Source organism: Oryctolagus cuniculus, chromosome 14 (assembly GCF_964237555.1).
Source record: "Oryctolagus cuniculus chromosome 14, mOryCun1.1, whole genome shotgun sequence".
In the NCBI taxonomy this organism is placed as follows: Eukaryota; Metazoa; Chordata; class Mammalia; order Lagomorpha; family Leporidae; genus Oryctolagus; species Oryctolagus cuniculus.
In genome coordinates this window covers 59,950,539-59,967,864 of record NC_091445.1, presented here as the reverse complement: position 1 = coordinate 59,967,864, position 17,326 = coordinate 59,950,539, and the positions used below count along the sequence as shown (strand labels likewise).

At 43.7% G+C, this 17,326-nt stretch overlaps 1 protein-coding gene across 2 annotated transcripts in view; it reads left to right on the top strand.

Annotated features, from left to right (window-relative positions):
- Nucleotides 1-9,993: 9,993 nt before the first annotated feature.
- Nucleotides 9,994-17,326, top strand: part of ADAMTS12 (ADAM metallopeptidase with thrombospondin type 1 motif 12) — a 363,744-nt gene continuing 356,411 nt past the window's right edge. Inside the window, exon 1 of one of the 2 annotated variants that reach the window (XM_002714101.5) lies at nt 9,994-10,428. In XM_002714101.5, the coding sequence (XP_002714147.2) occupies nt 10,299-10,428 (130 nt within the window). In that variant the 5' untranslated portion in view covers nt 9,994-10,298. The remainder of the gene's footprint in view (nt 10,429-17,326) is intronic. The other variant, XM_070056623.1, reaches the window with a different exon arrangement.

Sequence of the window (17,326 nt, the reverse complement as noted above, 5' to 3'; positions counted from 1 at the left end):
ATAAAAGGGTGACCCTCTGGACCTCAAAATAGGCCGCTCCCCAGAATGTTGCCCACCAGCTCAGCCATTCGCATATTCATCCTCTGATCAAATATTAATTTGATCACCTTTGAGAGAAATGCAGAAATGAATAAAACAGTCCCAGTACCTATAGCTTATAATCAAGTAGAAAAGAAATCAAAAGCATCTTATGAACTCAAATTTTGATGCATGAAATGCTACTCAATTGCCTGTTTCCTAATTCACTATTTGATAAAATCTCTTCTTTTTATGGGTCTTTTAAAAACTTTTCTCAGTCTCACTTACGAATCCATGTATTCAATCAACATATCCTGTGTACCTAATTTTCTCACACTGGATTTCAAAGACTCCATCAGGTTATTACAGACATACCACCCCTCTCACCTTCAAAAGATGGATCACAACACATCTTAATCTGATCATGGCCCCTACTTTACTGCACGAAGTAGTACCTAAATCAATGCAACCCTTTGATCTTGGAGCCCTCTTGGGAGACTTTGTGCAGATTTAGTGTGACAGTAGAACAAGTAACTACAGTGTGAGTCAGAGTGTTGTCTGCAACACACAGAGCGGCTATAAAACAACAGAAGAGGCCTCCTCACTGCCACCAAGGTGATCCTGGCAGGCAGCACTGGGAGTGTGGCGGACCTGGAGAGAGATACTGGTGCAGGCTTCCAGACCTTGGTCAGCTATCTCCTGGGCCTCCTGAAAGGGTGCCCAGACCAGAATCTGTCTTTCTGTGCCTTGAAAAATCAAAGCACTGCAAATGCTCATCTTGTGGCTGTGGAGATAACCCATGCTCCTCTCTATCAATATGAGCTAGCTATTTTAAAACTCTGCAGAACCATAGAGATCTTACATCTTAATCTAGGGTTAACTTCAAAGCCGATTTTTCATTATTTCAGTGTGTGTCTCTTAAAATCACTTTATACTGAGGAGAAATATGTATTGTGCATAGAAATATAATTGTGCATGTAGGAGCTTTGCTTCATCAGTTCAAGGGCAAGATTTATTTGCTAACTTGAATTAGAGGTGTGCACTTATCTGCCTGATTTTACACTAGCCATCCATGACCAAATTTTCCCTTCACTCCTTTCTAATGGCCAATAGATATTTAGTGATGAGGTAAATGAATAGACCAATTGTGATATATTTATGTCATGGAATAAAACTCAGAAGTTAAAAGGAGCAAAGTGTTAGCACACACATCTATAGATCTCCAATGAGCTGAGTGAAAGAAGACAGACAAAAATGAGTACATGTTGCCTGACTCAATTTACATAAAAGTCTAATTTTAAAAGATTTGTTTATTTATAGAGAGATCTTTCATCTGTTGGCTCATTCCCCAAATGGCTGCAATGCCTGGGGCTGAGCCAGGCTGAAATCAAGAGCCTAGAACTCCATTGTGTCTCCCACATGGGTGGCAAGGGCCAAACTACTTTGGGCAATCTTCCGCTGCTTTCTTAGATGCACTAGCAAGGAGTTGGATAGAAAGTGGAGCAGCTGGGACTTGTACTGGCAAGGGGGGAGGGGTGTTAGAGACGGAGGCTTAACCTGCTGAGTCACCAAGCTGGTCCCCATTTACTGGAAATTCCAGAGAAGGCAAGTTGATCTCTAGAGACAGAAGGCAGGCTAGGCTGCTGCAGTTGGGGATGATGAAAATAGGGATGGGGAAAGGGTTACAAAGCAGAAACGGGAAGCTTGTGGAAATCTATACAATTATTTTTTATTATTTGTAATATTAATATTTTAGTGCTGGCTTCACAGATTTATAGATACTTCAACACTTATAAAATTGCATACTTTAAACACATACAATTTATCTTATATCAAATTATATCTCAAAAAAAAAACCCAGAAGAAATAGTGGGTACTACTATAATTTATCCTTTCTATTACCTGAACTCATCCAATTTACCCACTGCAAAAGTCCTTGGAGGTACAGGCACAGCTTACCTGCTGTAAATGATGGGAAGGATCCCGAAGGACTGGGGCAGATATCAGAGACAGGCTCTCTAAAACCACAGCTGGAGTCTTTGACACTCAGCTGGTCTCCTTTGAGGAGCAGAACCCCACCCTGGGCTAACAATTGGGGCAAACTAGAACTCTGGATCTTTCTTTCTTTCTTTCAAAGATTTTATTTATTTATTTGAGAGGTAGAGTTACAAACAGTGAGAGGGAGAGACAGAGATAAAGGTCTCCCATCCACTGGTTCACTCCCCAAACGGCCAAAATGGCCAGAGCTGCGCCGATCAGGAGCCGGGAGCTTCTTCCGGCCTCCTACGCAGGTGCAGGGGTCCAAGGACTTGGGCCATCTTCCACTGCTTTCCCAGGCCATAGTAGAGAGCTGGATTGGAAGAGGAGCATCCAGGACTAGAACTGATGCCCATATGGGATGCTGGCACCACAGGATTAACTTACTGCGCCACAGCACTGCCCCTGGATATTTCTTGGTACTTCCATCCCTTCCTGAGACCAGTCTCTATGGGAGAATCTCTAAACTAGTCATATCTCAAGGACATTGATGGAGTTGCATTGATTTATGGGTAGAATTATTGTTTCTTAACTAAACAAACTCAATCTTCAGTCTCTTTCCACTGTTGTTTTTCATGCAGTTGACTGCATTGATCCAAGACCTCTCTTCCACTCTTACTAAAGTTTGGGCTAATAATCACTTATTCCTTCTTAAAATCCTTTATCACTTGATTTTAAGACATTATGCTCTCTTAATTGTCCTCTTATCTCACTAGCCACTCCTCAAGCTTCTTCACAAATTCCTCTTTATTTCCTGGAACTCTAAATTTTGGAGTACACTAGGGTTAAGTTCTTACAGCTCTTCATTTTTTTTTTCTGGGCTAAATTTGCTCAATAAGAAATTTCATTCTCTTTTATGTCTATCAATGTCATCTATACACCTATGATAACATCCAAACTTCTATCAGCATCTTCCAATCTTGACCTCTCTCTGAACTCCAGTTGTATATCCAGAAGACTTCTTGACATATCTCAAACTGAACTTTAGATTTTTCCCTGCTTCTACCAAGTATTTTCTACCTTCCATCTGTCTCATCTAAATTATTTTTTTTGACAGGCAGAGTTAGACAGTGAGAGAGAGAGACAGAGAGAAAGGTCTTCCTTTTTCCCTTGGTTCACCCCCCAAATGGCTGTTACGGCCATAGTGCTGCGCCAATCCGATGCTAGGAGCCAGGTGCCTCCTCCTGGTCTCCCATGTGAGTGCAGGGCCCAAGGACCTGGGCCATCCTCCACTGCACTCCTGGGCTACAGTACAGAGCTGGACTGGAAGGGGAGCAACCGAGACAGAATCCGGCGCCCCAACCGGGACTAGAACCTGGGTGCCGGTGCCGCAGGCGGAGGATTAGCCTAGTGAGCTGCGCGCTGGCCCATCTAAATTATTGACAACTCTTAATTTTCTAATTATCCATAACTACTTTCTTTCTCTTAATACCACTCACCCAATTCCCAAAAACTACTGATTCTACTTTCAAAATAAATCCCAAATACCATGCTACTTGATACCAACTGATCTAATCCACCACTATTTTTTCCCTGGGATAATTTAAATACCACCAAACATGGTATTTGATTACTAAATTCTGAGCTATGTATGCCTCATTAATTGGTTTTTCTTGTTTCCAGTTCTCTAGTGTCTCTACAAAGTGTTATGAAAAATGAGAATGGAGTTGTGTGTGATGTTTTAAATTTATGAACAATCTCAAACTTACAAAAAAGTTGGAAATGAGCTAAAAAAGGATCTTTTGTCATCTGAGTCACTTGAGAGTAAGTTGTCGATTAGATGCCCCAACATGTGCCAATACTTTAATGTATATTTCTCACAAGCAAGGGTATTCTATTACCACACTAGAATCAACAGTGATACCAATGCTATCATCCAATCCTGCTTCTTTTTACATTTGGCTGATTGTTTCAACAACATCCTTGGTAACAAAAGGACTCTATTCAGAATCTGTGTTGTATTTAATTGTCATATCTCTTTAGTCTCCTTCAGTCTTGCAAGTCAGTTTTTCTCCAACTTTTATAGCCTTTTAAAGAGAAAGGGCCAGTATTCTGTAGACTGCCTGTCAATTTCTCTGTGTCTGATGTTTCCTCTTTATTAGATTCAGATAAAGTATGATGTTTGGCAAAGATAGTTGTGGAAGTGACACTGTTCTTGTCATTGAATCCTATCAGGTAGCACAGCATTTTGATTTCTCATGTTACTGATTTTGTTTAATGTTGTGAACCTGACAAGATGAAGTTTGCTAGCTTTCTTCACTATAAACCTTTTTTGAGTCTTTATATTTAATTAATATTGTGCAGTATATACTTTAGAATTACATAAAATTCCCATTCCTCATCGACCATTCTGTTCATTTATCTACTTGTGTCAGTATGGATTCATGGATTCTTATTTTTACCAGTTGAATAATAAATCATTGCTCTTACATATTTTCTGCTGAAATTTTCCTGTATTTGGCTAATGGGAGTCCTTTTATGCTCACTTCTCTGCCTTTTGGGCACTTCTTTATTTTGCTTTTAGTAGTTCCCTCACTTTTTTTTTAACTTTGAGCAACAGAATGTTTAAGGCTCATCTGTTTTCCAACCTCTAGAATCAACTATTGCTCTAAGGAGCCATAGTTCCTTTTTGAAGACGATAGTATTTAGGATCTAAGATCAGAATGCCATGCGTGCCCATTGATTTTGGGGTGCTATCACACTCCTCATGTGGACAGGCCTAGGGAATATAGCTATGCATACACACAGGCACATAATACTTATGCATAGTTGTACCATCATTTTTGTTTTTAAAGATTTATTTATTTATTTGTAAGGCTGAGTTATAAAGAGAGAGGAAGAGACAGAGGGAGAGAGATCTCCCATCAACTGATTCACTCCCTAGATGGCCTCAACAGCCAAGGTGGAACCAGGCAGAAGCCAGGAACCAGTAGCTTCTTTCAGGTCTCCCCCCATGAGTGTAAATGCCCAGGTACCATGTACTTGAGCCATCTTACAATGCTTTCCCAGGCACATTTAGGGAGCTGGATAGGAAATGGAGCAGCTAGGTCTTGAACAAACACCCATATGGGATACTGGCATTGCAGGCGGCGACTTAACTCATCATGCCACGACACCAGTCCCAAGTTATACTTTCATTTTTATATGCCTCTAGCCATGTGTCAACAACTGCTGGTTCCTGTGCCTTCAGCTCCAATTCAACATTGCATGGTTCATGTCCCTTGTTTGTTTTTTTCATGAGTGTAATTCACTTACTGGCAGTGCAAAACTTTATTCCTACTGTCCATAATATAGGCACTAATTTGATCAGCCTCCCTGTATGTAATTGATCATTGCTATAAGTTACCACCTCATCCCATCCCTCCTCATCCTGCTGGTATTTTAATACCCTGCTCTAGGACATACCCTCTCAGGTGGCCATCCTCTTCTCTGTTCAGGCTCTGGGGACATGCTCTGCACCGTGACAGCTGCCCCTTTGACACTCCTGGGGCTCTGAAACCTTGCAACAGGCTGCTCCCTGTCCCTTTTTCTCTCACCTGGGGTCTCTCCATCAGACCTCCTGTATGAGTCATCCTCTGGCCCACCTGCTGAAGCCCTGTTACATTTTGATTCAGCTTAAGGTGATCTACAGATTGAAGTTGGTCTCAATTAACTTCAGAATTTTGGTCTAAAGGTTACCTATTCTTCCTGGGGTGTGCTGCTTTCTTTCAGCTAGTAGCATGTTTCACTAATCAGGAATGCATAGTCTTTTCAGTCATGGTTCTCAAAAGGTTAAACTGATTAATTACAGAATTAGAAGAAAGATCCAATATGGCATCCAGTTCAATGCAAAGGCAGATAACTTTAAAAAATCTGTAATTAACAGATTTTGGTGTTCTTAAGCAGTGTCAAGAATGCAAAATTGCTGAAATGTTCAGTGTAGGCTATGCATGTTATCTAACTGGTTAGAATTTAATGCAACTGGATAGAATAATTAAAGTGAATTAACAATCATGAGGGCTGAAAATACCAATCTCCTTCCTCTTTCAAGGGCTACAGAGGTTTAAAAGAAAGCATTGTCTGTCCAAACAATATTTAAGTAGGTAGTTTTGAAGATGATGTTTTTGACTTCCAGGTGGAATTAAGGTCTTACTACTCTTAAAAATCTCAGAGAAATACTTTTCTCCTCTCCACCTTCTAACCTCATTTAGGAAAAGAACTTAAAAACTCTACGGTACAATGCAATGATTTTTATTATGATGTTTTATTTTTTATGGTATTTGGTCAACATTGACAGATGTGAAGTCTCTTTTTGTGGCAAAGTCACTTGTGCACTTGTGATGTCTGGGGCCAAGGCAGGGATTTTTAGATAGCTATTGGCTTCCTTTTTCTTTTTAGTGTTATGACAGCTCTGCAACATGCGTTGAAATAATTTTTCTTGCACTTCAGCCATTCCTTGTACTTCAAGAAATTTTCTAGGAAAGCATGAACAGAGGGAGTTCTTTGTACAACATCTTAGATCTTTTGTCCCAATTTGTATTCTTATACGGAAAATACTTTGCCACAATGAACCAGACCTCTACGTGAGGCTCTCTGATGACATCTATATGTAAGTGTTTGATGCCTTCCTCTCTTTATGGATGGGATATTAGAGGAGACTTAGGTGAGGCAGATCTATATCTGAATCTGCTTAGGGACTTGAATAAGTCTCTTAAACATCTCTACCTATCAATGCATCATACTGGTTTTCTGTTTCATGTGATGATATGTAAGTCACTTAACTTTTCAGTGTCAGTTTTCCCATCTAGTTAACGAGAATATGAATGCTACATTTTGAACAGGGTTTCTATGAAGGTTAAATAAAGCAATGAAGATACATTGGTTAGCACAGAACCAAGCATATATGGTCAATATATATAGCAGTAAGTGCTTCCTATTCATAACTATCATGCAACTTCGGAATTTTCATGTTTTTGGAGTCTTTCCTCAAGGGCAACATATTTGCATCAGCTCAGGGATAGTGTGGGGACGACTAATGATTCACAATTCTGCTCACTTGTAGTGGATAGCAAAGATAGTTGGCCTTTTTTATTGTTACCAATATTAGTCATCAAGAGAATTTGTTTCTTTTTCCCATTGGGCAGAAGCAAAATTGAGGAGGATTAAGTCTTTTCTATACCCGGAGGAAATTCAAAGCTTTCGAGGGATTTTGCAAATTAGGAGGATCTTGGTGTTAAAAGAGCAAACAGCATATTTTTACCAAGTTGTGTGAGACACTGGTGAAGTTGGAGAGATGAATTGGTAGTTGCATCATTAGGTGCAGTTATGAGTCTCTTCAATAGTACTTGAAAACAAAGAGCAGAAAAAAAATTCGCAGTTGGGGTAAAAAAAAGTTAGATTTTGAGGAGGAAGATATGAGATGCTGAAGGCACTGATTTAAGGAATTGGGTCAGAGTGAGGCTGGGCAGGATAGGAGCTTTTGGAGTATTTGAAAATCAAAGATGGAGGCCGGTGCTGCAGCTCAATAGGCTAATCCTCCGCCTGCGGCACCGGCACCCAGGTTCTAGTCCCGGTTGGGGCGCCGGATTCTGTCCCGGTTGCTCCTCTTCCAGTCCAGCTCTCTGCTGTGGCCAGGGAGTGCAGTGGAGGATGGCCCAAGTGCTTGGGCCCTGCACCCCATGGGAGACCAGGAGAAGCACCTGGCTCCTGGCTTCGGATCAGCACGGTGCACTGGCTGCAGCACACCAGCCACAGCAGCCACTGGGGGGTGAGCCAATGGTAAAGGAAGACCTTTCTCTCTGTCTCTCTCTCTCACTGTCCACTCTGCCTGTCAAAAAAAAAAATCAAAGATGGAGTTCTTGCTGTGTTAATGGGATGTGAAAAGTGAAAAAGGCAGATAGACTAGGAAGCTTTGGTAGGATTTTATAATTTTAATATTTCAATATTGCATGACTTCTGGATGATAGATGATGATACATATGCCTGCTTATGGTCTTTAGCATAGGTGTGGGAGAGAATATAGGGAATGCTAAAATACAGGGAATGTTAAGCTGTGAAGCCAAAGTGTTCAGTGGATCATCCCTGATATTTAAGAGGCTCGGCGGTCCCCCAGAATTCTTTGGGGTCCTGGCAGAAAGATTAATATCTTCTCTAGGGTATGGGAGCCAATTTGCTGTTACCTTGCCAATATGATCCTTATTGCTGTTGAAACTAGAAGAAAGAAGGAGGAAGAAGAGGAAGGCTACAAGGAGAAGAAAGAAGAAAGGAGATAAGGAGATTGGGAAAGGAAAGGGAAGAAGAAGATGACAAAGAAGGGAAAAGAAACCAAAAGTTCTAACCCAAAGTGGTTCTTTAACACCCTTGCCTGTACATTTTTACCAAATCATCATGCCTTTCATGTCTGAATTTCTTTTTGCTTGATAGTGATGCTGCTAGCTAATATTTAATTCAGGGTAGTTCTTGGACTTGCCCATGATGATTACATAGCATGTTGCATTACTTATCAATGGGGATTTTACATTGCATATGAAATTAAGGTTGCTAATCAGTTTATAAGGAGATTAAATTGGATGACAAGGAGGGGCTCAAGATAATCACAAGAATCTTTATGAATAGAAATGGAAGGAAGAAGAGAGTCAGGGTGACTCCATTCATGAAAGGCCCAACTGCCATTGCCGGCTTTGAGGAGGGAGAAGTGGGCTGGCTATAAGCCGAGGGATCTGGGCAGCCTCTGAAGGCTGGAAAAGGCAAGAAAACATTCTTCCCTAGATCATCTAGAAAGGAATGCAGCTGTGCTAACTCTTTGATTTTAGACCAGGGAGATTGGTTTCAGATATCTGGTCTTTAGGACTGTGAGATAACAAATTTGTGTTGTTTTAAGCCATTAACTTTGTGATCATGTGTAAACAGCAGCAATAGAAAACCAACACCCTGAAAAGTCCTGGTGTCTATGTATCCCAGTCTGAAATACTTCAGACTAGCCATCCCAGGCCTGTGAGGAGCACCCCTCTTGTGTATCTGGACCACTGTGGTTGATTTGGGTGCCTTGTCCTGTGCAAGGTTGGGTGAGTTGGTATCCCAAACCTGTTGCTGAATGCAGGTGGTTGGCTGGCAGCCAAGGAGAACTCAATTATCGGGGCCAAATTCCTTCTGAATGGAGTCAGAAGGCCTGTTTCAGCCCAGTTGTAAAGAATCTTGGCCGGGTTACCCCTGTAAATTCTCAAGATGCCTGGCACGCAAACCTGGTTTGTGGCATTCTCTCACGGAAGGAAAAGTTTGCGCCCCCTGGTGGACACCCCGTCCATGGTCACCTTATTGGGGTACACTGGATGAATAACCTTAACTCTTTGTGGAGCTGTCTTGCTTCTTCCTTCTCGTAGTTGCTTTCTGGGTGATCGGAAGAGGACCTGGAAAGATGGGATTATGGAAACAAAAAAGTACCACAGGGTCACACAGGCTCACAGGGACTCACAAGTACTGCAATCAACTCATCAGACAGATAAAAGGGTTTTGCACTGTCAAGACAGCAGATCAGCTCAGCTAGCTCCCTGAGACTTGGCAAAGAAAAAAAGTTGCCTATTGGTTTTTATATGGAAATCTTAGCCCGCCCTGGAAGGGAATCCAGCCGGTCCGAGTGGGTGAGGAGTCCGTCTTGAAACAGCAATGTCAGCAAAAGTTCAAGAGCTGCAGGAATGGGCAGCGCCGAGCTTGGGGGCCCCTCCGCCCCATCTCTGCGCTCCACATGTGCCTGCACTCTGGCCAGAGGGAGGCTGGCCTGGAGGTGAGGAGGGGAGGGCTCGCACTCTCCACTTCCTCTAGTACCGCCGCCCAGGGTGTCTGTCCCGGGCCTCCCCTATTTGGCCGGCTCAGTGCCGGGCTCTGGGCGGGGCCCGAGGAGCGCAGGGGGTGGGAGTAGGGGAGGAAGATGTGCTGGAGCTGGCCGGGGGGCGTGCCCAAGGCGGAGGGTGGGGAGCCGGGGGGGGGCGGGCTGCACCCTCCCGGCACTGACCCATTCCCCGCTGGGCCAGCCGAAAGCTGACGCTGTCAACTGATTCACTCCCCTTTCGGAAGGAGGGAGGGGAAAAGCTATCTGGCCCCTGCCTGCTTCCAAAAGCAAAGGCGATCGCGGGCGGCTCTGCAGCCTCTCCCTTCCCACGCCTGGACCATGCGCCCCTGCGCCTTCCTGACTGGCCACAGGCGAGGACTTGACTTGTGGAGCTGAGGGCTCAAACTTTGTGACTCTTCTTCTCCCCGACGAGTGAACCATGCCATGTGCGCAGAGGAGCTGGCTTGCACACCTCTCCCTGGTGGTGGCTAAGCTCCTTAGCTTCTGGGCGCTTTGCCATGGGCGAGACCCTCAGCCAGGCCCGGTTCGCTTCCCGGACAGGAGGCAAGGTTAGTGGCTTTTTCTCTGGTTCCTTTGAAAACCCGTGGTGGTCAGACTTGTGGCAACTTGGTTGCTCCTCTTCCGCTTCCCCCACTCTGCAAAGCGGCTGGACTGAGTCGTGAGGAAAGCTGGGCTGGGGGCTGAGCGACCCAGCGTTTCTCAGAATTCAGGGTTTTAGGCGATGATGCCTTAGTTCCTACTGAAAGGTGAGTATCTCGCTTTCTTTATAAGGATGACACTGCGGTCTTTGAAAGACCCAAGAGGTAGCTGGTGTCCTTCTCCTCTTCTTTTGTCTCCTCTTGAATGCTGTACTGTTTCAGCTCCCTGTTTTCCAGATTCTGAACATGGGAAATTGCTCTTTTTTTTTTTTTAAGTTCCAACTGGCGGCTGGCAGTTAGGCAGCGTTTCGAGTACATTTTAAACTCCCGGGCAGGGAAGGGGAAATGTGATTCCTCCCCCCTGCTGAGCGCGCTTGGCTGTGTTTGGGTTTCCTGGAAAGATTTAGGATTGTGTTTTTAAAATAATAGCCCTTTTGGGGGGTGGGGAATTCACCTCTCCAAGGGCTTATTTTTCCCGGTCCTGCCTTGCTGATCCCAGATGGCTGCTGCTTTTCCTCCGGCTCTGTGAGGGCCACGATGTTATGGAGAGCACTGGAGGTACCATGGAGAATTTGGTACTATCACTACTCAAGCCTCACGCCCCCCAGCAGGGTAGTGCCCATGCCTCTGCTTTCTCCTGCCCTGGGAAGGGTCAGAGACACTTTTCTGTTTGGGGGGAGCTAAGTGTGTCTCTGGGGGCAAACAGTCATGGCTGCAACAATGCACCTGGGGAGGACTTTGTCGGTGTCCACCCAGCCGCTGACAGTAGCCTTCTGGGATGCAGGGACCTTTGTCAATGTCCCTATTAACAGCAAAATGTAGAGCAAGTTTTGCATCCAGAGAGCCAGAGAGCCTGACTTACAATCTTACAGCAGTGTCCTGTAGCAATGCTAGGGTTATTGCACACACACACACACACACACTCACACACATACTCACACTTACACACACATACTCACAACACACACACTATCACACACACACAGTGCTGGGTTTGCGTCCAGTGACTCCTGTGTTTGTTGACTGTGCTCAAGTCTCAGGATGTATCCTCCAATAGCTTTCGGACACCCCTTGAATGCCCAAGGCCACTGGGGTGCCACACGTCACCACCCTGTCCTTGTGGAGAATTTCTAGGCAAGAGTTTCTGTCTACGTTGCACAGTGCAAATCTTGCAGGAGACCTCATCAGCTGTGGCTTCAAGAGCGCTCTCAGAAGCAAGTCTCTCCCTCCCTCCCCTTGCTTTACTTGGAAGCCTGAACTGCCAGCACTGGGGTTAGATGTCAATCAGCCAGCACTGGCCTGTGTAAATGGTTCAGATACAATCTCCCACCCCCAAGTTTAAAATAGCAGCGCTTGTTGTTCTTTGGAAAACAGTCCCTTTGTGCAAAGTCTCTTCTGGGGCAGCACAAACAAAGCCCGTGAGCATGTCCCAGGGCATGTGGAGATGATTTGGTTCAAAGACACACATTCTCCTGGGTGATTTCAACTCTGCTTGCTGTGCATCTTCTTTGGAAGGGAACGCAGCTGGGCGTGGGGGCAGAACTGGAGAGTTTTAGTGAGAGAGGTTATTTTCCGCTGTCATCTTTGCAGTTATGTGCTGAGAGTGTTTGATGTTGGAAAAGTAGCCATAAAGGACTGAGTTTATTAGTGATGCATATCAATTAATATTTTAATATATATATTTTATTATTTATTTGAAAGGAATACGGAGATATCTTTCATTTGTTGGTTCACTCCCCAAATGCCTTCAACAGCCAGAATTGGGCCAAGTGAAAGCCAGGAACTAGGAACTCAATTCAGGTCTCCCACATGATGCTAGGGAGCCCAAGTAGTTGAGCTGTCACCTGCTACTGCCCAGGCTGTGTTGGCTGGGAAGTGAAGCCAGGACTGAGACCAAGGTGCTCTGATACAGATGTGAGTATCTCAGTGGTGAGTTAACCACTGTGCCAAATGTCCACCTCAATTTTAGGTTTTGAAAGCTCTTTCACCAGTCTTAATAAATTCATTAATGATTTTATAGGAAATACACTTTTGGTAGACAGAAACAATTTCTAGGCAGACTTCTCTTTAGAACTAAGAGGGTGGAGGAGGAGTGGAGGAGACAGGGAGGGAAAAGAATGAGGGCAAATGAATGAGATAATGAAATTTTTTTTAAAAAAGCTTTATTTATTTATTTGAAAGGCAGAGTTACAGAGAGACAGAGGCAGAGAGAGAGAGAGAGAGAGAGAGAGAGAGATCCTCCATCCACTGGTTTACTCCCTAGATGGCTACAACGGCTAGAGCTGTGCCCCTCTGAAGCCAGGAGCTTCCTCTGGGTCCCCCAAGTGGGTACAGGGGCCAAAGGACTTGGGCCATCTTCTATTGCTTTCCCAGGCCATAGCAGAGAGCTGGATTGGAAGTGGAGCAGCTGGGACTCAAACTGGTGCCTATGTGGGATGCTGGCACTTCAGGTGGCGGCTTTACCCACTACGTCATGGTACTGGTTCTGAGACAGAAGGAAATTTTAAGAGTTCCTGGGAATAGAATGACCAGGGTTTTGTTCTCAAATGACCTAGTTCTACTTTGACAACATTTTTTAATTGTACTCAAATTCAGAACACTTAGACTGGCACATTTCTTCAGACATCATCTCATAGATCCTTTGACAGCTGAAGAATGGGCGCCCTAGGGCATCAGTCTGTCTGTAAACGTGCGCTTGTTGAGCAGCCTGTAGATGCTGCTTTACCAGGGCCTTGGTGGGAGTTCCAGAGCCCCTCCCCTTCCCCAGTCAGAGGCAGAGACAGATGTTGGACAGCCTCACAGGGCTGGGCAGAGTCAGGATTTCAGTCCAAAGGAAGAATTTAGAGACAAATCCAACCTTTCTGGGACTGGGAGCTGGCAGAGTTGATCAACTCTGTTCATTATTCTTTCCACATTGCTCAGTTGTGATGGAAAGATACACTATGAGCTCATTCCATGAGGTTTCTTGGTTTCACAAACAGGTATCAGAACATGAGGAGATATTAACCTTGCCTACAATGCACTGACTGAATTATTTAGCCAATAATGTCACCCTCGGCTTGCTTATCCCTGTGTATCTGTCTTTTGACTTAACAATGGAGTGTGCTCTGATAAACCCATTGCAGGTGGAAGATATTTTAAGTCAAAAATGCTTTTAATGCACCTCACCTCCTAAGCAGCACAGCTTAGCAATCCAGTGCAGTGTAGAGTATCAGTGTTTACCCTTGTGAATGTCGGGCTGCCCAAAATATGGCAGAATTGCACTGCATAGCCCAACTCAGGAAAAGAACAAAATTTAAAAAGTTCGGTCAGTAGTTTCTACTGAATGCATGTTTTGTACCATCATAAAGTGAAAAATCCTAAATCAAACCATTGCAAGCCAGGGACCCTTGGTAATGATTACAAGGTCCTAGTCACTCCTATGATCTATTTTTTGCCTTTGACAACTCTGTGAAATCAACAGGCCAGGGACATTAGCTCATGTTAGAGATTGCTCCAGGGTGCACAGGGTTATGCAAAACAGAGTGTTGCAATGTTTCCAGAAAAATATTGTAATCATTTATTTACACAGTTTATAGAAAAATTCTGCCAGGAGGAAATGGTTTCAGATAATTTCTTTATGTAAAAAGATAACTTCTCAGTCCATATTTTGTGTAATTATAATGAGCTGTTTGGTCAGCAGATTCTATGTCATGAAGATAGCAAGCAACTCCAGCTTCCTGTGGTGTCTTTTACGATGATTCTCCACATGGCAACTTATGTGAATTTCTGTAATAAAAACACAGTTGTGCTACCCATGGAAGCTAATTAGGAGAACAAACCTCTATTACTAGAATTTAGTTGTGTGTGTGTGTGTGTGTGTGTGTTTTTGTAAGGAAACTTAAAAATGCATTTGCTCTCCAAGATAGAAGCCAATATAAATATAGACTGAGCTCATGTAAGGAGCACATACACTAAAATTGGGATGATATAGAGAAGATTAGTGTGGCCCCATGTGAAACAATGACCACCTTTTAAAGCCTTTGGGATAAAAACAAAAATGAAGAGGTGTATATTTAACCTAAACTTTGTAGGATCTGGGAGGTAAATATTCTCTTACCTCTCTTTCTTTCTAAGCTGAAGGTAGAAGACCCCATGGTGTTTTGTATTTTCCAAAGCTCTTGTTCCCATAGGTTTTATTCAGTTTTTCAGGAGGCACACTGAAGCCTGTGGCCTGGGGTTTGGAATCCAGTTTTAGACGAGGAAAGGAAAAGGCTTAGGGTAGGGCTTATACTTTATTTCCAAAACCCGAGTGCACATTGTGACATAATCACACCGCACCTCAGTTCCCCCTCAGTCTTGTGGACACCTGACTCTGACACGAGATTTGCAGGTGTAGACCCTTTAGAAGTGGTGCTGGCACAGCTTAGGAGCATGGGATCTTGGATTAGATTTCCTGGGCATGACTCCTTACCTTTCTTGATTGTCACTTTGCAAAGATGGGGATAGAAGCTAAGGTGAGTGTATTAATCCATTTTTCTGTGACTACAACAGGAGACTTTATACTGGGAAATGTATAAAGATAAGATGTGTAGGTATATTTAGCTTACAGTTGTGGAGGCTGAAATTCCAGATTGGGCAACCAGTTTGGCTTCTGGCTACATATTGTGGTTGATGGCAACATGGTAGGAGCAAACATGGCTGGGGGGTGGTGGAGGGGAGAGAGAGAGAGAAGGAGGGAGGGAGGGAGGGAGAGAGAGAGAGAGAGGCAGAGAGGAGTCACAGGGCAGACAGGAAGCAAGAGGGATTGATTCAAGAGGCAGGCTTACGCTTTTTATAGCAAGTTGTTCTTGTGAGAACCAACCAGGGTCCCAAGAGAACTATATTAATTCCATCTGAGGATGGCACCTCAGTGATCTAAACGCATTCTACTAAGCTCCACCTCTTAAAGATTCCACCACCTCAACACTAATATGGGGAGGACCAAACTTCCAGCACACGAGCCTTTGAGTACAAGCACATCTAAACCATAGCAACCAGGGGCATAGTCAACAATACTTCCTTGGAGAACTGGCAGATCCTTCATTTCATGCTTAACCACAGAAATGATAACAATGAGAAGCTATCGTTATTTCCTGACACATAGTTTTCATCTTTGTCCCATCCCTCCTGAGTTCTGCTTTCTGCTGGCCAAGATTATAGTAGATAATCGGCCACACTCAGCACCTACTGAGAAGAAGCCAGGGTGAGTATGGGCTTCTTCCCTATCTCTTCTTGATTTAATGGCCACCAGGATCCCTGGTAGCCAAGTTTCCGTCATTAATAGTAAGAGTGCCAGTGTTTAGCAAATGCATGCTAGTTGTCAAGCACTGTGTGAAATCTATTACTTGAGTTACTGCATTGCAGCCTCACAGTCACCCTAAGAAGTTGATGCTATCATAATTATACCCATTGTATAGATTATGCAACTGCAGTTTGGCTTCCAACATAAACCACATCTGTACGTGGCCTCTATATTTCCATCCACACCCATGGGCTGTCATTGCTTAGCTGTCTCCATTGCAGTTAAATCAGGAGGGAAAATTGATTTTGTTATCCATTATCATATCCAATAGAAAGGCAGTTGTAATCTCCATGTATGCTAAGCAAACTGAGGCATGAAGAAGCTGAACAGTTCTTTTCTGGTCAGATCATCTTCCCTGGTGGTGGTGGGGTAGTGCCAATACCTCTAACATGTTACGCTGTTTGCCAAGGGAAACTGACTGTTTCTTTTTATGTACATGGTATGCAAGGGCTAAGAAAATGATTTTGAAATAGAAAACATGAGGTTTCAATGCAAGTGATTCAAACATTTGCATAGTGACTTCCTAGACTTAGTTTCTTTATTTCTGAATTGGGAATAACAACCAAATCTGTCTCAGGGTGTGCGTACTGAATGAGGAAAGATTTGTGGTTCCTAGATCACAGCAAGTGCTCCTTAAACATAATTGTGGTTATTTTCAATAACATTATTATCAGCTAAGTTATCTTGGCCCTTTTAAAAACCCATTACATCAAGAGCAACTGGCTTGAAGTCTATAAATTTGATCTTTTATTTTTTTGGGTAATAGATGCTGGGGCTTAGACAAGCTTCAGGTTTTTTTTTTTTCCATTTTATACTTAGAAAAATCTTGTTAAATCTTTGAGGGGCAGTCCCTGTAAGTGATAATTTAGGTCAGGAAATTATGGGAAAAGATGTATTGGTCTCCAAATACATGGAAATAACTCCTAGATCAAGTTCATCTCCTCAATTTTTCCCCATTGGAATTCTAATTCAGATCTGAGTTCTTCTAGCTCAGATCTTCTCTCCAGTGGGTGGCTTAGACAGCTGCCCACTGTAGAAAATACCTGTCCTGCCACTTAAGGTGCTGTCTACCACCAGCCTGCTTTTTCTACCTCCTGCTAATACTCCTGTGAGGCTGACAACACAAACTGTTTACCTTCCCATTGCCCTCTACTTGACTGTGTGGCCCCTCCTCCTCTCCAGGAGAACCCTAGCGTCCTGTCACAGTCTGTGTGAGGGATGCCTCTGCCAACGCTGACTCTTCCCTAGGGGCACAGCCACCTGTGATGGCCACGGGTAGCACTCGGTGGGCAGCTGCCTGGTGTCAGGAGACGTTGGCCTTCCTTACTTCTCTCCTCTGTTGAACACTCTTTCTGGTCCTCTCACAGTACAGCACCTCTCATCTCCTATCCTTGTCATCTGCTTGTCTTTAATTGGGAAAAACAACATAGGAAATACAAAGTGAACAACAAAAATCACACTCCAAATCTCACCCTCATAGCAATT